Source organism: Nerophis lumbriciformis, linkage group LG09, assembly GCF_033978685.3.
Source record: "Nerophis lumbriciformis linkage group LG09, RoL_Nlum_v2.1, whole genome shotgun sequence".
NCBI classification, from domain to species: Eukaryota; Metazoa; Chordata; class Actinopteri; order Syngnathiformes; family Syngnathidae; genus Nerophis; species Nerophis lumbriciformis.
The window spans coordinates 29,623,454-29,650,000 of NC_084556.2; the positions used below are offsets into that span (position 1 = coordinate 29,623,454).

At 39.5% G+C, this 26,547-nt stretch overlaps 1 protein-coding gene across 2 annotated transcripts in view; it reads left to right on the forward strand.

Annotated features, from left to right (window-relative positions):
* The first annotated feature begins 950 nt into the window (after nucleotides 1-950).
* The window catches only part of LOC133608149 (transmembrane protein 164), a 54,511-nt gene continuing 28,914 nt past the window's right edge, over nucleotides 951-26,547 (forward strand). Inside the window, exons 1-2 of one of the 2 annotated variants that reach the window (XM_061963398.2) lie at nucleotides 951-1,743; nucleotides 22,752-22,801. In XM_061963398.2, the coding sequence (XP_061819382.1) occupies nucleotides 1,306-1,743; nucleotides 22,752-22,801 (488 nt within the window). In that variant the 5' untranslated portion in view covers nucleotides 951-1,305. Of the gene's footprint in view, nucleotides 1,744-20,276; nucleotides 20,416-22,751; nucleotides 22,802-26,547 lie in introns of those variants that run through there. The other variant, XM_061963399.1, reaches the window with a different exon arrangement.

Genomic DNA, 26,547 nt, shown 5'->3' on the forward strand with positions numbered 1-26,547 from the left:
GTGCATTAACAGATCAATAAAAATTAGGAGCGATTAGCGAGCTGAATGTAGATAAAAGTAGCGGAGTAAAAGTAGCGTTCCTTCTCTATAAATATACTTAAGTAAAAGTAAAAGTATGTTGCATTAAAACTACTCTTAGAAGTACAATTTATCCCAAAAGTTACTCAAGTAGATGTAACGGAGTAAATGTAGCGCGTTACTACCCACCTCTGGTTATGTGTGTGTATATGTGTAAATAAATGAACACTGAAATTCAAGTATTTCTCTCTCTCTCTCTCTCTCTCTCTCTCTCTCTCTCTCTCTCTCTCTCTCTCTCTCTCTCTCTCTCTCTCTCTCTCTCTCTCTCTCTCTCTCTCTCTATATATATATATATATATATATATATATATATAGCTAGAATTCACTGAAAGTCAAGTATTTCTTATATATATATATATATATATATATATATATATATATATATATATATATATATATATATATATATATACTTGACTTAGTGAATTCTAGCTGTAAATATACTCCTCCCCTCTTAACCACGCCACCGCTTGTCCCTCTTTCTTATTAAAATACAGGTTATATTGTTGGTCCTCCACCACAGATAAAAACATAACACAGATTGTACACACCAAGTGTAATTTCCGGTAAACCCTAATGCACCACCATTTGCTTGTGTCGGATACTGCCGTTTAAATGTTTGTCCCTGTTATTGGCTTCCAGGCAATACACCCTTCCTATGTAATGTGAAAGTCACACTGAGAAAATCAAACATTCTAAGAAATGACTACTCAAGGAAAACATACATTTAACTGAAGGTTCAGGATTAGTAAAAATGTAGGAAAATTGTCTAATAATGCCTCGTTTTGTTTTTTAAAACGCTGGTTGCCACATTGCAAAGGGGCCATGAACGCAACACAGTTGGCCAAAGCCAATGGCGTTGCTGCTCAGTCTGACAAGCAAAATTCGGGGATTGCAATTTTTTGCTTCGTAGCTAGAGCTAGCCAGCTAGCTGCCCGGTACCGATGCTGTTGCTAACTCGGGTTGTGTATTAAATGGCAAACATCGCGTAACCCTGTATTAAATCATGCCGACGCCAGTTGAGTGGGGATGAATGAGAAAAGAAGCTTCTCAGTAAGTCCGGTGGTGCAACTGGTTAGTTTTGACGGTGTACTGGCAGCCTCCTGCAGTTAGCTGGAAGTTACTCATCCGCCCGGGGAGGAGGTTTGGCTAATTAGCAAGCGGCGACGGGGCAAGGGGGCTTGTACATGTCTTCCTCTCCACCTACTGCTAAACATTTTGCAGTTCATGTTTCGCCAAGAGGTCAGTGTGACGTCTTTCATCCCGTCTTGTTCGTATCTGTTCCACCACGAGAAGAGGAACATGTCCAGGTATAACATATACAGCTTGTTAGACTGGGTGTACGGCGGGGTGGACCCCAAGTTTGAGGGCAACGGGGGCCCGGAATGTGCCGCCTTCCTGGCGCCCCAGCAGCGCGTCTGTGAAAGTCTGGTGGTCATCCTCCTCTCCATAGTTGAGATTAGCGTGGCGCTGAAGAAAATAAACATCTCCAAAGAGCTGAAAGTGGCGGAGAAAGAGTGCACAAAATCAAAAGAGGACAGTCTCAGCAAGAACTTGTTGCTTGTTGCACTATGCTTGACTTTTGGAGTGGAGGTGGGCTTCAAATTTGCCACCAAGACTGTCATCTACTTGCTGAACCCCTGTCATGTGGTCACCATGATCCAGGTAAGAGATATATGCCCCAGCAGCACTCACCACATAAGTATTCCACAGTATCCTTTATATCCAAATAAATACTTTATTAATATGTACATTTGTATCCTAAATTTGCCCTGAAAAAATAAAAATCTGAACCTTAAAAGTGAATGTTTAACAGTAATATATTATTTTTGTTTAAGTTTAGTGTAAGGGTGGCCAAAATTGCATTTAAAGTTTAAGTACCAAAGATTGTCACACACACACTGGGTGTGATGAAATTATCCTCTGCATTTGACCCATCCCCTTGTTCACCCCCTGGGAGGTGAAGGGAGCAGTGAGCAATCAGCGGTGGCCGCGCCCGGACATTTTTTTGCTGATTTAACCCCCAATTCCAACCCCTGATGCTGAGTGTGTGTGTGTGTGTGTGTGTCTGTGAATTTTGGGTGTTTGTGTGAAAGTGTGTCTGTGTGCGAGACCATCTGGCTCAACCGTCACAAAAGTCAGTCTCCTCATGAGGTAATGCATGTTCAATCAGCGTTGTGCCTCTTCCCTCTTACACAGCTGGAAGTGCAGTCCAGAAGAACAAAATAAAGAAATATGACTAACTCTAGCATAGAAGTTGAAACACAACATTTAAGAGCAGCAGCGACTTGACAGACTTTAGTTTTACTATCTGGTGCAGCTCACCAGTAATCCTGGCCCGAATGCAGACTTGCAGGCACTCACAGAACGTCTATGTGACTGTATTGGTCCCGACTGGGAGAATCAACAAAATTTAATCAGAAAAGGCATTTTTATATCGAAATATTTTTTTATCAGACATTATTCGCTTCAAGACACTTGTCAGCAGGGGGACTAAAAATAAATGATCAGCCAGAGGAGAACTGCACTTTTTGGGGGGGGAATTTTGCCTTACGTTCACAATCATTACGAAAGACATGACGACGGATGCCTTTTTTTTAATGCATTCTAACTAATAATCGTCCGCTTATAATGGATCCAGTGGGTGGTCCTTTATTCAGCCCATAAAACCCAATAACGCCAAAATCGCCAACAATATCCCATTTACATTTCATGACTTGAATATTAACCAAATATTTGTGATATTGTTATTATAAGTGCTAACGGAGACAAACTGTTCATAACAGCGCTGTGATCACTAGACCTCATTGACTGGTGAGCTGCTTCTTCGGTGCTCGTGAAAGTCATAGATCATAAATCATGCCTCTCACCTTGATAGTAGAAGAATCAGGACGTAATCCGAAAAGTTGGTACGCTTTGAGAGCCGGTTTAGACCCGGGAATGGCAAGTAAGACACGAGAAGACATTTGGTTCCACCACCCCTTTTCTTCGCGAGGACTATGAGTCATTCTTCTTCCATACGGGAATATAACACGATTCTATCAGTCGGCATACTAATGACAGCAAACATTGTACAGTAAGTGATGTTTTATTATGTGTGTTGGCTCTCATGAAGTCTGCAGTGAGTAGTAATCAGTGATGTTGTTGATGGAAAAAAAAGCGAACGTTGTGATGCGATTTTGAAATTAACGTGCCGCCTATGCTTAAAATGAGCAAAATACCGTACGTAAATATTAAATGTTGTTATAAATGTAACCATTACTACATTACAAATATACATACGACATGCATATAAAACATTTATTTATTTATTTACCAGTTAGAATGCATTAAAAAAAAGACAAACATATGTGTTGAAATCTTATATAGGGATTGTGAATGATAGGAAAAGTTAAAACATTTTTAATAAAAAGTACAGTTCCCCTTTAAAAGACATTCATCAGCAATGGCGATTAGGTACTTTTACAGGAAAATTGGCCGATACTGGTGCAGTGTTTCCCACAGGACAGGCATCTATTTGTGGTGGTGTGGTCGGGGGGCGGGGGGTGGCGGCGGCAGCGGCGATGACCAAGAAGAACGCGGAGTTGGAATATAATTACAACATTTTATGTACATATCTATATACAGATTTGAACAATTAGTGATTCACTGAAATATATTTATTAATTGTGGTTCTTACAAAAAATATATCTTATAAAATATAAAAGCTAAAATGTCTCTTAAAGCTCTGCCCCTTTAATTAGTGAATACTAAATAATTTAACTTTAGCCTACTACTACAACCATATTATTTACCAGCAACATGAAGTGAAACAGAGGCAGAGGTGTCCTGCCACAGTCAGTCAACCTCCTCCTCCTCCTCCTCCTCCTGCTGCTGCTGAACTGGTCGCACCTGTGGTCCGGACTGTAGGCCTACCTCCTCTCCAAGTCGAGCCCTTTTCGGCCGTTGAAAATATTTTTCTATACTCATCTGTGTGAAGGAGTGAACATCCAACATTAGAATGTATTACTAACAAGCAGAACCGCTCTATGTACAGTGCCGTCTAACCTTAAGCGGCAGCAGCTCAACACATGCAGGGTTCAACGTTAAGGTTTTTTTCTACTTGCCTGACTTCTCAAATCTACTTGCCCCAATATTTTTACTTGTCCTGCCTAGGTTTTTTTCTGGCTGTGTAGTGCTCATGGCTTATATCTTACTAAAATTCTTCCCGTTGACTATTTACAACACTACACAATATTTATTATTATTATTATTATTATTATTATCTATAATTACATTTAAATGGCATTGCATACATGTAAAATTAAATGCTATTTCACATTATTTGTCCAGTAGCAGTTACACTCATCTGAACAGGTCAGCCACCTGTTTAAAGCCCGATCACAGTTGAAATCTTGAAATGAAGGGCCTTTAATGGCCAAAACATTAACCTGGACAACATTTTAACAGCTGGTTGGCTCAGATTTTATTCTTTTCATTGCATTCACATGCTGCAGTGGACAATTTTGCTTCAGTCCATGTGTGTTTATTGACAACAGGGTTATAACCTGGACACGTTAGCTCGTCGGTATGAAAACACGTGACTGTTACTACGTGCGTCTGCCCGGCCCCCGAGTCAAACAGCGGCGGTGTTAATGAAGCAGCGTCAGGCTGCTCACCGTCAGTGAAACGCTCGGCGAAATCGCGGATTAACGTTAAATATATGACGAGCCGCGAGCGATGCAGCTATAACCTATCTACTAGTGATGGGTTGATGAGGCCTCATGAAGCGTTTCGACACATTGCAAAACTGTATTGATACTGTGTCGATACTGTGTCACTAAATACTGACATCTGCTGGACATTAAAAATCCCTACAGGCAACCTATGGACCGACTCAACTGACACTGATTTTATGACCTAGTACAGTGGTTCTCAAATGGGGGTACGCGTACCCCTGGGGGTACTTGAAGGTATGCCAAGGGGTACATGAGATTTTTTTTAAATATTCTAAAAATAGCAACAATTAAAAAATCCTTTATAAATATATTTATTGAATAATACTTCAACAAAATATGAATGTAAGTTCATAAACTCCGTGAAGCACACGCTCAGGTTTGTCACTAAAATGTCTGTCAAAAAGAACTGTGAAAAGAAATGCAACAATGCAATATTCAGTGTTGACAGCTAGATTTTTGTGGACATGTTCCATGAATATTGATGTTAAAGATTTTTTTTTTTTGTGAAGAAATGTTTAGAATTAAGTTCATGAATCCAGATGGAGCTCTAATACAATCCCCAAAGAGGGCACTTTAAGTTGATTATTACTTCTAGGTGTAGAAATCTTTATTTATAATTGAATCACTTGTTTATTTTTCAACAAGTTTTTAGCTATTTTTATATCTTTTTTTCCAAATAGTTCAAGAAAGACCACTACAAATGAGCAATATTTTGCACTGTTATGCAATTTAATAAATCAGAAACTGATGACATAGTGCTGTATTTTACTTCATCTTTTTTTTTTTAACCAAAAATGCTTTGCTCTGATTAGGGGGTACTTGAATTAAAAACAAATTCACAGGGGGTACATTGCTGAAAAAAGGTTGAGAACCACTGACCTAGTATAAATGATAAATAAATGATAAATGGGTTGTACTTGTATAGCGCTTTTCTACCTTCAAGGTACTCAAAGCGCTTTGACACTACTTCCACATTTACCCATTCACACACACATTCACACACTGATGGAGGGAGCTGCCATGCAAGGCGCTAACCAGCACCCATCAGGAGCAAGGGTGAAGTGTCTTGCTCAGGACACAACGGACATGACGAGGTTGGTACTAGGTGGGGATTGAACCAGGGACCCTCGGGTCGCGCACGGCCACTCTTCCACTGCGCCACGCCGTCCCTACAATAATATAAACCAAGTCATTGTATTTCATTTAGGATTATTTCATAACTTCATTTAAATAAAAATATATTTTTTGTCTTTTTTAGATACAGTCAATAAATAATGTGAACATGTATCATAACATGGAAATCTAAGAGAACGTGTTGTGAATGAGGATGCTTGTGGACCTGGAAATTATTTTATTTTTTTTACACATTTTTATTAAAAAAAAAAAAAAGTTTTTCAAACGTATTCAATTTTAGACGCTTTCTCTTCTTAGTTATTATTTCTCCGGCTGTAGAAAAGAGCCGCCACAGGGCACAGAGGAGGCGTCAGTGCGACACAGTTCGCGTATCGGTCACGTGACCAAAACAGCTCATGATCGGTCACGTGACTTTCTAAAAGCCGTACGCGCACCGACACAGGGTTTCGCTCTATGAGCTCGACGCATGCGCCGATGCATCGGTGTTGCCGGACCCTTCACTACTATCTACCTATAACACCTGTAAAAATGAAGCAATGCTACCATGCTAGCAAGCGTTAGCTAGCCGGCTATGAGCCACCAAGCTGCTAACTATCGCCAAAAGGCACCATTTAAGTTTTTTTCGCCATGGCATCCTGGATCAAGGCTTTCAGCAGCTTTTGGACGTTTGAGGTTGAAACGTAGGAAGCGCCATCATTATGAAAAGTAGCCGGCGAATATTTTGATCCCGTCCGTCCCTCTTCTTCTTCTTCTTCTTCTTCTGGCCCACCAGGTGAATTAAGTGCTATTGGCGGAGTTACAATGCATAGTAGGCTACCGCCACCTACTGCACCGGAGGTGTAACTACAAGCAACATTCACAGACAGTCCCATTGCTTTTATGAGCGGTCGAGCGAGTCAAAAGCCGAAAAATCCATTTGTGGCGGACGTAATTCTTTCGTGGCGGGCCGCCACAAATAAATGATTGTGTGTGGGAAACACTGCTGGTGGGTGACCAATCAATTGGCACATCCTTACATAGAATACGTAATTGAATTAAAGTACTTTATCTCAGGGTACCCTCAGGGACTTTATGTCTGAAATTGTATCGAAATCTCATAAATGTCTTAAATAGGACTATGAATAGTCTTAGAAATATTTTAACATTATGTTTATGATAGTGCTATCAAATGATACAAAACGTTTATCAGATTAATCACACCTTTGAATTTGGATTATTCAAGAATAATCACAGGTTAAAAACTTGCTTGCATTATGTAAATTAACTTTAAAAAATGTCTCAATATTTGGACAATAATACCATGTCATTGCTCGAATGTCAATACAGTAATTTGTTATAAATGTTTTAATTGAACATAATTTACTTAATCAAAAATTGGTTTACAGTTTTCTTTAAAGTCCCATCTGGGTTTATTTTGAAGTGAACTTTGCAAGCAAGCACACAAGCCAGTCTCTTCACTCACATTTGCACTGACGTATACAACCCGCAGAGTCTTCCAGGTAACCTTCACAGTTAAGGTGAAGAAGCATGTGCGCTCAAAATAAATAGTGTAAAAAAATGATAAATTCAGAATAAATAATATAAATAATTGTGTTATTAATCTGTGTATTTACTTGATTAATGCAATATATTTGTGATTAATCACATGACTTAACTGTTTTTTGACAGCCCTCGTTCATTAAAAACAAATGCATATCCTTCAGTCTCACTTAAAATGTTTTTGATTTTTGAGGGCGCTACAAAACTAAATTAAAGTAAGTACCTGGTCTGTCTGCGGTCCCGGTTTTTCACAACTTTGAGCAGACGGTAATATGTACTGTGCGTCCATGCACTAAATTAGTGCAGTTTCTCAAATAGTTCGGCTCTCAATAAGCATCCTACAACCCATGGAAACGCCACCATCGGTTTTTGAAAAGTTGGACTAACACACCTGGATTATGCGATTGAAAACCAGATCTCTCGAGAGGGTGTGTGTGGCCGTAGAGGATCCTTCGCATCACGCATGCACCAGTCACAAAAATTGGCCCTAGTGTGTGAATGTTGTTTGTCCATCTGTGTTGGCCCTGCGATGAGTTGGCGACTCGTCCAGGGTGTACCCCGCAGTTCATCCGAATGCAGCTAGGATAGGCTCCAGCCACCCCCATAATCTCGAGAGGGACAAGCGGTAGGAAATGGATGGACAGAATATTTTGAAGTGCACTGATAGTAAAAAAAAAAAAGGATTTATTTAAGAAGGTAGCTAAGGAAATGGCTTTATTTGGACTCCCGGACGAAATACAAATGAGATGAAAGAGAATGAGGCAGGTATATTAAAGGCGAATAATAAAGCATACACAAACCTTCACGCTGCATTTGTGCACTCCACACTGATAAACAATAACTATGTATTACACACAACTGGCAAGATAGTCCAAAATTACAGCACACAAGTGGCAAGATAGTCCAGAATAACAGCAACCTTCATTTAGAACAGTATCAGTCGGGGCACGAACAGTCTTTTCCTTCGGATTTAAAACTCCTTCCATCAATCCACAGAGCCTTATGAATGAACTCCGAGACACTCAAACATTTTGTCTCCATGATTCTCCAGCCGAAAATTCCTATAAAAAAAACTCTCGCCAATCTGTTTTTACTTCAAATCTGCATCCGCCCTGATACATTCTTGGTACTAGCGTCATGTTCATAGCGTAATATTAGATCATTTGTTGATACTGTCTGCTAGTTAACATCAGCACAGCAGTTAGAGATGTAGTATTTGTAATCTGTGCCGATATTACAGCAGGCATCAGGTACAGCAAGTTGCAAGGAGACGCAGATGCCTAGTGTGATGTCATAGGTCAGCCGGAATAGCAATGCTTTTTTCCGTGCTAAAAGGAAATCAGCGCCCCGCAGTGTACGGGAGGCACACGGTGTGTGACCAATAGTCGAATTAGAGAGAGTGCATGGACACTTGGACTTAACATGTAGGAGTGATGAATACAACAAACCAAACTATTTGAAAAATTAAATTAATTTAGTGCATGGAAACATAGTGACTGTCTCAATGAAGCATCTGAAGAAGACTGACACAATTGAATTAGTTTTCTAAGAAAACAAATACGTTGCTGAAATTTATCAAGAAAGTTCTCACTGTTGACTTGAAATGTGAGTTCATTAACAATTTTGGTTCCCAGGTATTTGTATGACTTCCCTTGTTTTATTGTGTCTTTGTTAATGTGGAGTGTGTTGCTCGTGTGTTGTTCCTTCCTAAAATCATTAACCAGTTCTTTTGTTTCGGATGTATTGAGATGCAATTGTGTTTGCACCAATCAGCAAATGAATCAATTTCTGCTTTTAATTGTTCGTGTGTTAGTAGTGTTCATAATAACTGTCATCCGAATATTTGACGTAGGTGATTCCTGGACTAGTGCTTTTGCAATAATTTATGTATAATGTGTACATGACCGATCCTTGTGGGGCTCCTGTTGATCATCATCATAATCAGAATTACAGTAAATTCCGGATCATGAGCCGCTACTTTTTATGTGCCTTATACAAACGGTGTGGCTAATTTATGGATTTTTTTGTTTCATTAATTGGGCTTCCTCCCACCTCCAAAGACATGCGCCTGGGGATAGGTTAATTGGCAACACTAAATTGGCCCAATTGACTGAATGTGAATGTTTTCTGTCTATGTGTGTTGGCCCTGCGATGAGGTGGCGACTTGTCCAGGGTGTACCCCGCTTTCCACCCGAGTCAGCTGGGATAGGCCCCAGCACCCCCTGCAACCTCGAGAGGGACAAGTGGTTGAAAATGGATGGATAGATGGATGAATGACAATGTTTTATGCTGAATAGTTTTCATTTAACCCAAGCAGAAGACTGAAATTTTAGACAAATATGTTGGTACAATAAACCTATTTATGAACAATTCCACTAGAGCACAAATAAAGTCAATAGTACAAAATAAGCAAAAGCAAAAACTAATCTAGATCTAATTCAAATATTTCGTTTTTTTACCCAAGGATTATTATTCCCAGAGTTTGTAAACAATACCGGTATATAAATATAGCAATTTTAACAACACAAGAGAACAGATAATTGTGAAAATATACAGAGAAAACAACCGAAAAATATATACACCCCTGATAACAATACTTTTGCTATTTGCATCAACCCTGCGCCCACCAGTAATATATTGCAGAACTCAATGCGTCATGGCCAATTATGCAAAATTGACGTCTCACTGTAAGGTTTGAGTCCTGATTCACTTTTTAATCTATTGCTGCTTTAACCAAACAGGGTGCCACCATCTTGCACTAATGTAACATCCTAACCTGGTACATGTACTGTATGCTGTACTCAATTTATGTACATGTTATGCTGTATTATCACATATTTAGCAAGCATTACCAAGAGTGAAATACTATTTGTTTTCTACTGAAAAAATAGCCTCTATTCGAAGAAATTAAAAATATATATATTAGATAGGGGTGTAACGGTACGTGTATTTGTATTGAACCGTTTCGGTACGGGGGTTCCGGTTCGGTTCGGAGGTGTACCGAACGAGTTTCCACACGGACATATTAAATAGTGTAACGCACGTTGTGTAAACAATGCACACCGAGGCACAACACACGGCATGCTAGCAGTCAACGGGCTACGATAGACTGACCATACGTCCTCTTTTCACCGGACACTGTCAGGGCGGAGTTTCTTAAATGCCTCAAATGTCTGGCATTTTGAGTTAGGGTTGCGTGTATTTTCAATGTACATTCAGGGTTAAGAAGGGGTTAAAAACAAAACAAATTGTGCGCGCAGCAGCATTCATGAGGGAGGGGCAGAGACAGAGAGAGCGAGAGAGTTATGATAAACGCGCATGCGTCGCCAGGCTCTGCTTTTTATCCATAGATTTATCAGATTTAATTTTTTACTATCTATAGCAGGAGTGTCAAAAGTGTGCCCCGGAGGCCATTTGCGGCCCACAGCTAATGTTTTAAAGGCCCACGGCACATTCTAAAAATACTACTGTATTTTCCGCACCATAAGCCGCCCTGGGTTATAAGCCGCGCCTTCAATGAACGGCATATTTCAAAACTGTGTCCACCTATAAGCCGCCCCGTGTTATAAGCCGCATCTAACTGCGCTAAAGGAATGTCAAAAAAACAGTCAGATAGGTCAGTCAAACTTTAATAATATATTAAAAACCAGCGTGATGTGGGCACGCATGGAGTCGTATATCAACATGGACGGAGCTGCGTGAAAAAAGCCACCCGGCCTCTTCGCGTAAACTTACCTTAACCACTCGCTCATCTTTTCTTCATCCATCCATCCCTTCGAGTTAGCTTTTATGATGACGCCGGCTGGAAAGGTCTCTTTTGGCAAGGTCTTCCTTTTGAATATCACCATGGGTGGAAGTTTCTGGCCATTAGCATGGCAAGCTACAACCACAGTGAAGGATGACTTCTCATTCCCTGTGGTGCGAATATTCACCGTACGTGCTCCCGTTGTATCCACAGTGCGGTTCACAGGAATATCAAAAGTCAGTGGAACCTCGTCCATGTTGATAATGTTCTCTGGCCGGATCTTTTTTTCAGCTATCTTGTTTTTACAATATGCACGGAAAGTAGCCAGCTTTTCTTGAAAGTCTTTAGGCAGTTGCTGTGAAATAGTAGTCCGTGTGCGGATGGAGAGATTGCGTCTTTTCATGAACCGGAAACCTGTCGCTTAGTAGGAGCCATTTTGTGGTCTTTACAGATGTAAACACACAAAGGAAATGAAACGTAATATCCGCGCGCTTCTTCTTCTTCTTCTACGCGGGCGCGTGGTTGCTTACAGTAGAAGAAGAAGCGCTTCCTGTTCTATGGGGGCGGGTGCTTACCTTGGCGGTTGCTTGCGTAGAAGAAGAAGCACTTCCTCTTCTACGGGGGAAAAAAGATGGCGGCTGTTTACCGTAGTTGCGAGACCGAAACTTTATGAAAATGAATCTTAATATTAATCCATATATAAAGCGCACCGGGTTATAAGCCGCACTGTCAGCTTTTGAGTAAATTTGTGGTTTTTAGGTGCGGCTAATAGTGCGGAAAATACGGTATTAAAATAAACAAAAACATAACAAAAGTGAAATAAAAAAGCTTAAAGGTTAAATGTAATTTAGAAAAAGTTGCAATGTTGACTAATAAAACAAAGCTGTTTTTTTTCTTTCAAACTGTCATTGCTCAAAACATAATATTGAATCAAAATCAATGTAATTATGAATTATTGACCTATCCAAGGTTCCGATTACTTCACATCAAATATTCCACTAAGAAAAATATTTTTGGTGGAAGATTTTGCAAATTTGGTAAATAAATAACCCAAAAATGTATATTGTGTTGTTTTCTTACTGTACCAAAAATGAACCAAACCGTGACCTCTAAACTGAGGTACGTACCAAACCGAAATATTTGTGTACCGTTACACCCCTAATATTAGACCAAAAATCTGCAAATTTGCGGGGCTGTGAATGCTGAATGTTAGTTATGTGGAGAACCACTGTGTAGCATTCAGACTAAAATATACATAAGTGAGTGTACTGTACTGTTCCTCTTTGTTGCTTGCATCACATGACAACCAAAAAATTGCATATTAGATTTTTACAATTTAGTTTTAGTTTTATTATATCACAAATGTTAAAAGATCGTTTTTACTTCAGCCCAAATCAAAACTGAGCATTGTTACCTTACAGGAATATTTTGTTTGACACATTTGTATCATCTCACCAATGTTGTGCTGTAGTTTTCATGAACTAAACTGACACTGTTGGCAAACACAAAATGCTGTTTTGCAATTATTTTATACCTTTTGACTTACTGTAACATCGCATCATTTTTGTTGAAATTCTGACCACATTCCGGTAGAAAACAGGCTTAGATGTACGAAGCAATGTCTATCCTGAAAATAGAACTGATTTCTATGTGTAGGACAAATACTTTGTGTGTACCAAAATGTCCCTGTACATTCAAATGCTACCAGAAAGAATTATGCATTGGATTTACATAATTATAACACAGCAAAGGCTCAAACTCAAGCACTTATAAGCTTTTGCCATGAGAATATTTGTCATTGGCACTTCCAGATTGCCTGACCTTCATGATACATGATTGCATGCCGTAGGTTCATGGCAACAAGGCACTGCAGTCCCATGGTCGAGGAGAATATAATGTGGCTGTACTGATTGATTTGGATCTGACTGATTGATAGCGTGCGGTGACTGACTGATGCAATGAAATGACACATACAGTAGTTATTGGTTAAGCTTACTGCCATGACTTCACCGTCTTCTCTTCAGCCCTATAGTCGTCATTCCCTGCTCGTCACATCACCTCTGGCTGGCTTTGCAGTGGCACTACTGACATTACAATACATTGAGGAACTTCTGATGTTTATTCTTCTCATAACACCTTTGTTCAGGATGGTTCTTCTTTTGGAATAAGTGTTGCAAATGGCACAAAATGTTTGCATACCAGTATAATGCAACTTCAGTTTTACATCACAGTTAGCAGAAAAGGATGCTTCTATTGCTTGTATTCCGTCACGTAGGGCCGGGCGATATGGGGAAAAAAATTACCACGATTCATTGTTTCATATCACCCGATCGCCATTAATATTTAATAAAATATACATTTTTATTTTATCAAAATGTATATTTTAATATAAATAAATGTATATTTATTATGTATAATAAAATATACATTTTTATTTTATTAAAGCGGATTGTCCTGTGCAGGGAGTACCGTATCCCTATTGTTTACTTCTGCAGTATCTTGTAACAAACATTTCTGCACTAGAGGTGTAACAGAACAGGTAACCCACGCTACAGTCCGTACCTGGTTTTAGGGCCACGGTTTTGCTTCGTTTTCTGTACGATTTGTGGTGGTAAAAAGAATAACTTTTTTGCCCCTCAAAGTTTGTTGTTTTTTATGCTTGTCATCAGAAACATTCTGCAGTAAACAAAGTATAATTGGTGTAGTGAATACTATGACTTTTATTTCAAGTTAACATTCACTAAATAGCACTTTGAAATGGTAAATTATTTATTTGTAAATATTTGTATTATTTAATCACTTGTATACATCAGTGCTTCTCACCAGTGGTTTGGTAAACAACAAGCGGTGACCCTGATTGTGTAGTTTTTGAAACTCAAATTCTGTATCTTATGTTGAATAAAAATACATTTAAGTACAGTCTGAATTTGAGGTACTGTAAAATAACGTTTACCAACACTTAAAACAAGTTTAATGATTATTACAGGAACTAAATGTTTTTTTAAATCCACAACCAAAAAGAACAGTGTCTTTCTGCAGAGTTTTTTTTTAGTACAAAACCCAAAACCAGTGAAGCTGGCACTTTGTGTACCGGTAAATCGTAAATAAAAACAGAGTGCAATGATTTGCAAATCCTTTTCAATACACTACAAAGACAATATATTTAATGTTCGAACTGAGAAACTAATTAATTTTTTTCAAATAATCATTAACTTAGAATTTAATGGCAGCAACACATTGCAAAAATGTTGGCACGGGGGCATTTTTACCATTGTGTTACATAACCTTATAACAACACTCAGTAAACGTTTGGGAACTGAGGAGACCAATTTTTTAAGCTTTTCAGTTCAACAGTCCGTGGTCTCAGTTCTCATATTTTACGCTTCATAATGCGCCACACATTTTCAATGGGAGACACGTCTGGACTACAGTCAGGCCAGTCCAGTACCCGCACTCATTTACTACGAAGCCACGCTTTTGTAACACGTGCAGAATGTGGCTTGGCATTGTCTTGCTGAAATAAGCAGGGGCGTCCATGAAAAAGACGTTGCTTGGATGGCAACATATGTCGCTCCAAAACCTGTATGTACCTTTCAGCATGAATGCTGCTTTCACAGATTTGTAAGTTACCCATGCCTTGGGCACTAATACACCTCCATACCATCACAGATGCTGGCATTTGAACTTTGCGCCGATAACAGTCTGGATGGTTCTTTTTCTCTTCGGTCCGGAGGACACGACAACCACAGTTTCCAAAAACAATTTGAAATGGGGATTCGTCAGACCATAGAACACTTTTCCACTTTGCATCAGTCCATCTTAGATGAGCTTGGGCCCAGCGAAGCCGGTGGCGTTTCTGGGTGTTGTTGATAAATGGCTTTCGCTTTGCATAGTAGAGTTTTAAGTTGCACTTCCAGATGTCATGACCAGCTGTAGTTACTGACAGTGGTTTTCTGAAATGTTCCTGAGCCCATGTTGTGATATCCTTTACACACTGATGTCAGTTTTTGATGCAGTACTGTCTGAGGGATCAAAGGTCCCGGGCATTCAATGTTGGTTTTCGGACTTGCCGCTTACGTGCAGTTATTTATATATCAAACAAACTTTTAACAAAGTGATTACTGCAAACTTGTGCAGTCTTCAAACTCTGCTCTCTTGGACTGGAGTGTGTGCCCCTTTTTATTCATCATCTTTCGTAAAATCTTGCCCTCAACCATCTCTACGCAGACATTAGTCACCTCTGCGGACCAGGTCAGAGGTCAACTGAGGAAGCCACAGCCTAGGAAAGCAGCAGGCCCAGACAACGTGTGCCCCCGACTCCTGAAGACCTGTGCTGCAGAACTGGGTGAACCACTCCAGCGAATCTTCAACCTCAGCCTGCAGCTGGGGAGAGTGCCCACCCTCTGGAAGACGTCATGCATCGTTCCAGTTCCCAAAAAGAACTGCCCCAGTGAGCTGAACGACTACAGACCAGTGGCGCTCACCTCTCATATAATGAAGACAATGGAGCGGCTCTTTCTCAGCCTCCTCAGACCACAGGTGCAACATGCCCAGGACAGCCTGCAGTTTGCGTACCAGGCAGGCGTTGGTGTGGAGGATGCTATCCTTTACCTGCTGCACCGAGCCCACTCACACCTGGATAAGGGAAATGGCGCTGTGAGGATCCTGTTCCTGGACTTCTTGAGTGCCTTTAATACTATCCAGCCCCGCCTTCTCCAGGACAGGCTGGACAGAATGCGAGTGGACCCCTGCCTGGTTGCCTGGATTTCAGACTACCTCACCGATAGGCTACAGTACGTCAGACTGAAGGACATCACATCTGACACTGTGATCAGCAGCACCGGAGCACCGCAGGGAACGGTGCTGGCCCCTCTTTTCTTCACCCTGTACACCGCTGACTTCTGCTACAACTCAGAGCTGTGTCACATCCAGAAGTACGCGGATGACACAGCCATCGTCGGGTGCATCAGGGACGGCAGAGAGGAGGAGTTTCGGAGGCTGGTGAGGGACTTTGTTGTCTGGTGCCACAGGAACCTCTTGCAGCTCAATCCGTCAAAGACCAAGGAGCTGGTCATTGACTTTGGGAGGTCGAGTCCAAGGTCACAACCTATTGTGATCAAGGGAGTCGAGGTACAGACCGTGTACTCATTCAAGTACATCGGGGTGTGGGTGGACAATAAGCTGGACTGGACTGTTAACACGGACCACTTGTACAGGAAAGGACAGAGCAGGCTGTACTTCCTGAGGAGGCTGCACTCCTTCAACGTCTGTAAAAAAACTCTTGTGGATGTACTACCAGTCTGTGGTTGCCAGTGTTCTGTACTACATCGTAGTGTGCTGGGGGGGCAGTACATCTAAGAAGGACAGCTCCAGACTAGAGAAACTGATCAGGCGGGCCGGTTATACGATCGGAATAAAACTGGACTCACTGGTGACGGTGGCAGAGAAGAGGACTGTGGAAAAACTAGTGAGCATCCTGGATGATGCCAGTCACCCTCTGCATACCGTTGTCAGTGGCCAGAGGAGCCTGTTCAGTGCTAGACTGCTTCATCCCAAGTGCAGGACTAATAGACTAAAAAAATCCTTTGTCCCACACGCCATTAGACTGTACAACTCCTCTCTGGGAGGGAGGGGGGTTCTAGGATGACAGGGGATGCAAAACAATAACAGTGCAATACTTTTTCATAACATGGTCACTACTGCCTAGTTTCTCTTGTTATATTCTTATTTTACTGTTATATTTTTATTCTCATTGTTGCTTTTTATTTTTATTCTATTGTAATATTTTTCTATTTTGTTTCCATTTATACCCCCATTATTTACTTTTTACTTTTTAAATTCGATCTCAATTCTGTACACTACTGCTGGAATTTTAATTTTCCTGAGGGAACTCTCCTGAAGGAATCAATAAAGATCTATCTATCTATCTATCTATCTATCTATCTATCTATCTATCTATCTATCTATCTATCTATCTATCTATCTATCTATCTATCATTCGCCCTTGAATAGCTCTCAAAGAATTCTGAAGAAACTTTTCACCTCAACTGTATACAACAACTCTTAGATATGTACAGGAGGTGTTGTTAGCCAAAATATTTTGACCCAAAATGTTCCAATAGTACTTGCGTGTGTGAGTGAGAAATCTGAAACAGCAGGCCAAGCTCACTGAGAGTCCCAAAGGGCTTTTGAAATGTCTTGACTGAGAAGGTGATGCTTCCCATTTGCCCAGGCAGAGTTTTGTTTTTACTTGTTACATCTGCATGAAGCAAAAAGCTGCCAATACAGGATTTCCCAATTGCCTATCATTAATAAGAATTTATTATATTACCTTTTTTCCCTAGGAGTGTCTTATTTTTTCTGTATGTCCTCTCTCTAGCTTTCAGGTTTATGTGTGGGTAAAAGATAATATCTTGTTGTCAACAAGCTTTATTCAATATCAATATAAGTGCCTACAATATCAGCATTATCGATCAATGTTTCTGTATCAGTATACACGATCAGTCAGAGCAATAGCACCCAAGACTCCACGAGATGTTAATTATGCCGATTGCACTTAACGCAATCTTTTTTATGTTGGCACTTGTAAAGTTAAATGAGGATTGGCTTATAAGTGGGTTTGTCACACTGTAGTAGTTTTCACTTTACAGTATAATGTCTGTTATAGTAACAGGAAGTGAAATTTAAACTCAGATGGAGTTTAATGATTAATTTTAGTCAGTCTTGCAACAGAATGTTCTGTTTTGGTTTAAAGTTTTCCAGCGTGTTAAGTGTAGTTAAACACAAAGATCAAGATAGACAAAATACAAATACAGCAGCACATAACTTACCATAAATTAATTAGTCCTAAATATTCTGTTCATATCAATTTATTTTGTTTGTGAAAAGTGACTATTTTCATGTATGCATTTTACTCACACAAAAAATGTAATCAGTCAACATTTGCTGCTGTTTTGCCAGTGCTTCTCTATAATCGCTCACATGTTGAGTCACAATAGCTGATTATTCACACATTTCAGCATGTCCATCCATTCATCCATCCATTTTCTACCGCTTGTCCCTCTCGGAGTCGCGGGGGGGGGGGGGGGGGCTGTAGCCTATCCCAGCAGCAGTTGGGTGGAAGGCAGGGTACACCCTGGACAAGTTGCCACCTCATCGCAGTGCCAACTTTGAATGAAAACTTCAAAGTCGCAGCATGTCGTTTGGTCTTTGTATCAAATCTGATCTCTCTTTTTCCTCCCCTTTTGAGATTGCTGAATGCACTGCAGCACCAAGAAAAAAAACAGAACCACTGATGCATTTATATTTCAGCTGTACAATTAATAGGTAGATGTGCCCAACAAAGTTAATTGTGTCTTTAAGCCTAAATCAGCAATGTCATGAGCAGTTTACAATGCTCACGCTTTTGGCTATAATGTGGGCCAGATTGTTTGTGTATATAATATTTATGCACAGTCATGAAGGTGGATGATGGTTGTTACGCTGGACAGAATCCTCTGAAGTCCTCAACATGACTTGTGCTGCACCAAACATTTATTGAATCAATTATTTTACTGATTTGATTAATCTGTAGATTTAATTTATTTTTGTATCAAACTATTTGCGCTGGACAATTAATCAAATTAATCGAACTGATTCGATTTTGGCTTCTCACGATCATTAAATATATACTTTTGTATATATATATATAATAGGGCTGTCGATTAAAATATTTAATCCCGATTAATTGCATTTTGTTCATAGTTAACTCGAAATTAATCATGATTAATCGCAGAAAAATAAAAACTTTCGTCATTAATAAGTGTACCCTAGACAGATCATTTTTGAGTTTTTATACCATGACTGGACAATTAATTTGCTTTAATGAAATATTTTTAGGCAATATGCTTTTTGAAACAGCTCAACACGAAAAGGTTACAAACATGTTTTTAAAGAGAATAAAAAAAAATACCTGCAGTGCGTTGGTGTCTTGCCAGATTTTCTAATTTGTAGGAATACAGAATTTGTATTTCTGCTTTAGGAGCAATTGCATTTAGAGAAGAGGAGCTACACTTCCATGTTTAGATAGCATATAATATATAAAAGGAAAACAATACATGATGGTTAGGTTTTTTCATATCCAAAAAGGAGTGGGAAGAAGTTAAATTTATTTACTCCAACCCCTTATTTTATAAATTAGATAACAAGCTTTCTTATCACTATTGTAATATACAATGATAAATTTATCGGTCTTATTACATTACATCATCAATAATCTTTTACCCAATACAGTACATACGTACAATATACACATACTGTATGAAGCCACATGAATACAAGTACTAATTGATTGTAACACTAACCAATAACAACCAAATAACTACCCAAATAATTATAATAATAATAATATAAACACTCTGTGATTGTTAGAAACCCTCTTTCATGACTTTGTTTCATTTTTTTTCAACAAAATTAAGGTTAAACATTCTTTTAATTCCACATTCAATCTGTTCCATAGTTTAACACCACATTTTGAAACACAAAAGTTTCTTCATGTTGTGCGTACATTCTGAATTTTAAGATTGAAATTACCCCTTAAATTATAATCCCCTTCCCTTTCAGTGAAAAACGGTTGCACATTTCCAGGCAGTGAATAGTTTTTTGCTTTATATGTAATTTGTACTGTTTTATTATTTTTTTATTTCAATTGTTTTGAACAAATGTATTTGTGTGATCCCTATACCCTGCCTTATGAAGGACCCTTATTTTTTTATTTTGCAGGGCAATGAGTGGATATAGTGTGTTTATGGAATTATTGCCCCAAATTTCCGCACAGTAGTGCAAGTTAATGGCATTCATATCTCTGCGTGACAGACAATGTTTTAACTTCCTCTACCTACTTATTAATACAAATTTAACATTTAGCCTATTAAACATTCTGCAATTGCGGACTCTCAATCAGAAAAGGTTATACAAGAATATAGCGATGGTAATATTTTGTAGTGAACTGTCATTACTCGATGTGGGCTGTAGAGGGCAGTGGCAGGCATGCCTTCAGTATTAAGCCGAGTCTCAGTGGTAGCGAAGAAGAAGGCGAGTTTGTTCAAAGACAATTCTTCCTTTACCTCTTAAAGTGAAATTATCACTTATTCTTCGGTTACTTTGCGGTCAGCATGTTATTTTTTAGTTATAGATTAAACTATAGTTTGTGCACAACGCAAGGTAAGACTAAAAGAAAGATGAATTTGACAAACTACCTGTAGATTTTTCCTAACCAAATATGACAATACTACTATGATTGTAACACAATATAAAATAAATATATGCTTTGGGTCCATTTGCTGATTAGACGAGACACTGATACCATATAACTGTTCCTTATATTTTGTAGTCTCAATATGTGTTATTCAGTCACGGTTATCCTGTGACTGAACTCTGAGTGGCTTTGTATGTATGAGTGAAGCACTGGATTACAATACTCACATCGTAATAATACCACAACTTCATGTGAGAGTAGCCCAGCTCAGGATTAATACTGGTTCTCACATTATCTCAAACTGGTTTTGCCACACATCTTCTGGAACAGACAGATTAGCCTCCTTCTCAAAACGTCTGCCCATTTCAATGACATATTAGTTTTTGATGAATGTGTCAGCGGTGACTCATACATCTTTTAGGAGTCTATTTCAGTGTGGACAAGCAAACATCTCTGCTCTGTCAAGACTTTACAGAGAAGTAATTTGCATGGAATCCATTTCCGAGCGTAATCTCTAGTGTGACGAAAAAAACAGCAACAGACATGAAGTCACTAGAGGAGCCCAGACTTCCATTGGTGTTATATGCTGATGTATGTTGCCTTACCCCAGTAAGAGCTGTGCTAAATAGGTGAAACAAAAAGCTTAACATCACTTCAACATATCTGACGAGTGTTCCCTACATGACTGCAATCTATCCTTGGTGTTTGGTTGCATTATTGTCCATGGATGCATAATAACTGGCTCTTTGCTTTTTCCCTTCACCGCTGTGCCTTCCAAAAGGAAAGTTTGCAGCTTGACTTGGTCACCAATCACTACGTTTACACTGCAGGCCAAAGTGGCCCAAATCAGATTTCTTTTTTTTAAAATATTTTTTTTAAGGTGAATGCTTACACTGCAAGTAAAATGTGATCTTTATCAGATTCCAGTGTAAACGCACACAGGCCCTAATGTGGCCCAAATGTGGCCTTGATGTCACCTGCATGGGCAGCTCTATTAAGCGTAAACAAAGGAAGTTCATCTGTTGAAATTAGATACCTCTCGCAGATGAAGAGTTGACTTGTCACTAGCGCTTCAAGTGAATATTTTACTATATATTTAATTTGATGGCATTTTCGAAACTTAATGTATAATTTTTTGTTACATTTGAAAAGATCAGATCTGATGGGAAAATATCAGATTTGCAGTGCTTTGGAGTGTTTGCACCGGCAAAGAAAATCAGATGGGGAAAAAAATCAGATTTGGTGTGCAGTGTAAACAGGGCCAATTTGTCTGTAGCCAATTCCATATCTGTTAGGTGTGGGAAACAAATCAGTAAGATTTTAAGGTTAAGAATAAGAATACAATTAGCCTGTTCACCATTTAAATTGTGATGATCAGTGAATTGCTTGTTCATATTTAAATTTTGTTGTTTGTCCGAATAAAGTCAGAATGTCGTGATAAACATTGTATCAAAGACATGCACCTGGTGATGGGTTGATTGGCAACAATAAATTGCCCCTAGTGTGTGAATGTGAGTGTGAATGTTGTCTGTCTATCTGTGTTGGCCCTGTGATGATTTAGAGACTTGTCCAGGGTGTACCCCGCCTTCCGCCCGAATGCAGCTGAGATAGGCTCCAGCACCCCTCGCATCCCCGAAAGGGACAAGCGGTAAAAAATGGATGGATGGATCATGAAGTCCATGCCAATACTAGGGCAGCGTGGCTCGGTTGATAGAGTGGCCGTGCCAGCAACTTGACGATCTCAGGTTCGAGTCCCGCTTCCGCCATTCTAGTCACTGTTGTTGTGTCTTTGGGCAGGACACTTTACGCACCTGCTCCCACACTAGTTTAAATGTAGCTTAAATATGTAGATCATGGGTTTCACTATGTAAAGTGCTTTGTTTCTCTGGAGAAAAAGCGCTATAAAATAATTCACTTCGCTTCACTACTTTAATACTGTGTCTGTGCTATTGACAAAACTACAAAGACACAATCAAAAGCAAATAATTCCAGTCTTTAAAAGGCAGGGTGAAAGGGGCTTAACTAATCACTTTATATCATTTGTGCGGGGTGTAGAATCTTTGCCACCAAATTCTATCTTAACCACTTTTAAGACGTTTGAAGACCGGTAACCATCAACTTGGATTGCTATTTCCGAAAAAAAAAATGTTATTGTTGCTTAGCCATAAATGGTTTTATAAAAAATAATCATTCTGCTCTTCTTATCTTATCTTGCTTTTTTAAATCCCATATTGTGCTCGCTGTCTGTCCTATCATCCTGTGAGAAATAATTAATTTATTCCTTGTGTTTTGTGTTCCACAGATCTTCCTGCTGGCCTGCCCGCCTTGTAAAATTGCAATGGTTGTGTTTAGGTAAACTGTTACACTCGCCGACCACACCATTAGGTAGACCTGCAAAACCCAGATCCAATTCAAGAACATTCCAGTGTTTTAAAGATAATGACATGATAGAGGGAAAATGATTGCCACCGTCATACTTGCCAACCTTGAGACCTCCGATTTCGGGAGGTGGGGGGTGGGGGGGGCGTGGTCAGGGGTGGGGCGGTGCGTGGTTGGGGGCGTGGTTAAGAGGGGAGGAGTATATTGACAGCTAGAATTCACCAAGTCAAGTATTTCATACATATATATATGTGTATATATATATATATATATATATATATATATATCTACATCCTGAAAATATGCAAACAAAACTGTGTTTAGATAATTGATACTTCAAACTTGCATAAATAAATCTTAAGGAATATAACATAACTTGGCTTCTGAGAGCTTCAAAATGTAATGAATAAAATGCTAAAGTTGTTAATAAACAGGCAATTATTTTAATAATTAAATATGGTCATTTTAAATGAATTATGATCATTTAAAATTAATTATTTCAAATATGTTTATTTTAATGTATAATTCTATGGCTGAATGTAATAAGGAGTCAGAAAAAATACAAATAAAAATACAATTAATTTTGATGTTTTTAGCAAAATATAGTAAAAATGTATTTCGTTTTTGTTTTTTTAATTAATAAATATATTTATTTTTAGGTAAGATAAACATAATAATACAATTTATCTCTAGTATGGATGATTTAGTTCTTGTCACCCTGTTGTCCTCCCGTCGTGAAAAAAGGCTGTCCTCACTCAGGTCCGCATGGAGCTGGATGGGGCGTGGCCTCCAGCTCCGGCTGAAAATCGGGAGATTTTCGGGAGAATATTTGTCCCGAGAGGTTTTCGGGAGAGGCGCTGAATTTCGGGAGTCTCTCGGAAAATTCGGGAGGGTTGGCAAGTATGGCCACCGTTGACATGCAGTTTCTGAGGAAATTGCAACTTCCACTCCACAATCACCACCACTTACTACTGTTCAGAAACTGTATGACTTGAGTCTATTGCTTGTGGTTCTGTTAGCTTTCTTCAGCCACCATTCTGCTTTGCTAAAATGTTTCAGTACTTACTGATCCCCTGCAGCGAGACTAAAATCAAAATGTGACCTGGCATTTTGAATGCATGTGCAAATCATGAAAAGTGAAACACCTGATTTGAGAGTAGAGTTGGTCTGTCCCTTTGAACATGTCACATGAGGCACACCTCAGGCTCCCGCTACCTTTAGTTGTCTAACAAAAAGAATACAATAAGTAACGTTCAAACTTGACACCTCCTCGCTTGGCCTGAGAAAGCTCCATAACAACCAGCTCTTTCAAGCTTTGTCTCCATCTCTTATTGGTTATATCATTCTGGTTATCTAGTCTGTTCTACATTTTATTAATGCATATATGCAAAGTATAGGGTTTCAATTTGACAGGTCAGTTTAGATTTTCCTGTCACAGATGTCGTAGTAGTGAACCGTACGTTTTTGTAATTGGGATTCGGTCACAAATGAGTGTGCAGTGGAGAGCCGCAGTGTTGTTATCAATGGACTGTTGGCTAGGCGAAATGCAATCTCTCTTAGAATTCAGAATGCAGGTAATACCGCAAATACAACAGTCTTGAGACAGATCATAAGGCTCAGTTGGAGGATCATGTTCTACTTAACTTTCCTTGACCACTGCATTCAAAATACTAACCTTATCTTTCATATATAGGGTTAGGGTTAGCCAAACATGAAACCTTGAAAGAATTTCAATGGCAACTTGAGTAGACGGTTTTCCTAAAATATGATAGGATATTTGCAGAGTGACTGCAAATTAGCCCAAAAAAGTTGTTCCCCAACCTTTATCCATCCAGCCAAGGCACATATTTGACATTAAAACAATCTCTCTGCATTCTGTTGTATTCAGAGTCGTGTATAAAGAGAGTACGGCCAACTCAACAAGAGGCACCATGTCTGCTACCAGTAACGTGTGCGTCTGTGCCCGGCTGCATGCAATTGCTTTCGTTTTGACGTAAGTTTTTCTGACGAAAAAACCCCAAATAACATGTCTATATATATATATATATATATATATATATATATATGTATATGTGTATATATATATATATATATATATATATGTATATATATATGTGTATATATATATATATATATATATATATATATATATGTATATATATATATATATATATATATATATATGTATATATATTAGAGATGCGCGGATAGGCAATTATTTCATCCGCAACCGCATCAGAAAGTCGTCAACCATCCGCAATCCACCCGATCTAACATTTGATCAGAACTGCATCCGCCCGCACCCGCCCGTTGTTATATATCTAATATAGACGATGCAAGGCATTAGTGAGGTTATAAAGCTTTTGCCTGTTAAAGAAAGGAGACTGATCCAATGCAGCACAGACATTCGCGTGCCACGCTGTCACGACCCAGACGCACACCAGTGCGCAATCATATGGGAGCCGCGCTGAGCGCACCTCCAAGCGCGTCTCGCTGCCGGCGACGGCCGGGTATGAGCCCGACGCTCCAGCGCCATCCATTTTCACGGCTAGTTGATTCGGCAGGTGGGTTGTTACACACTCCTTAGCGGGTTCCAACTTCCATGGCCACCGTCCTAGCTGCTGTCTATATCAACCAGGGTGAGCCCCACCCCTTTCGTGAGCGCACTGCGCGCGGAGTGACCCCTGTTACGCGCCCCCGGCAACAGGGGTGGCGGGCAGGTAAGCTGCGCGGGCGGAGCGCGCGGAGTGACCCCTGTTACGAGCCCCCGGCCACGGGGGTGGCGGTAGGGTGACCATTTCCATGACACCAAAAAGGAGGACATTATGCGGCATATCAATAAATTACTATGGTGTACATAGGACTCTGGTATACTCTTATTTATAGTACAATTTTGAGTGGTTTAAAGATGATGTTTGTGTGGCTGAATAGGAAAAAAATATTAAAGTCAAGTGTTTGTTAACAGTATTTGTATTTATTCAATACATTGTGGTGTTCAAAAAGTGACCACTGAGATGAATCTTTTCAAGTGCAGAGTGCCACAATGCATAACATGTGTGGACTTAAATGTAGTTAACATATATAATTTAAAAAAAATGCCACAAAAATTTTTCCACATCAACATCAAGGCTGCTTGCTGCATATCTGGTTGCGTTATGCAGAATATGGGCCAAACAGTTTGCAGGGAGCACATCTTTTTGGCTCAGTTTCAGCTTCTGATACACTGTTATGTTTGCCACAATTGACACTGGCATTGTCTGCTGCATATGCAGACATGTTTTTCACCTCTAAGCCAGACATCTCAAGTTTTGCCAGCAGCTGGTTTGTTATGGCTTCTGACGTTTCGTTGCTGTCACTATAAAAATCCAACAGGACATGTTGGATGCCTTCATCAAAGTGAAAATACCTTACCACAATGGGAAAACACTTGTTTGTTCCTTTATTTGAGGCGTCGGTTGCTACGGAAAAGGGTAGGTTGTTTTCTTTTATGTAGTCGGTATGTTCCTGTACCGAATAGTGAGCGATGACGTTCTCGCACAATGCCTTGGCTTTTGTTCGGCCACAGGCCATCCCTTTAGCTGTGGGATAGTCACTGAAAATCTCCCGGTCCACTTTCATGCCGCAGTCTAAACTTCTGTAGGACTGGTGATGCTTTACAGCAGTGGTTCTCAACCTTTTTTCAGTGATGTACCCCCTGTGAACATTTTTTTAATTCAAGT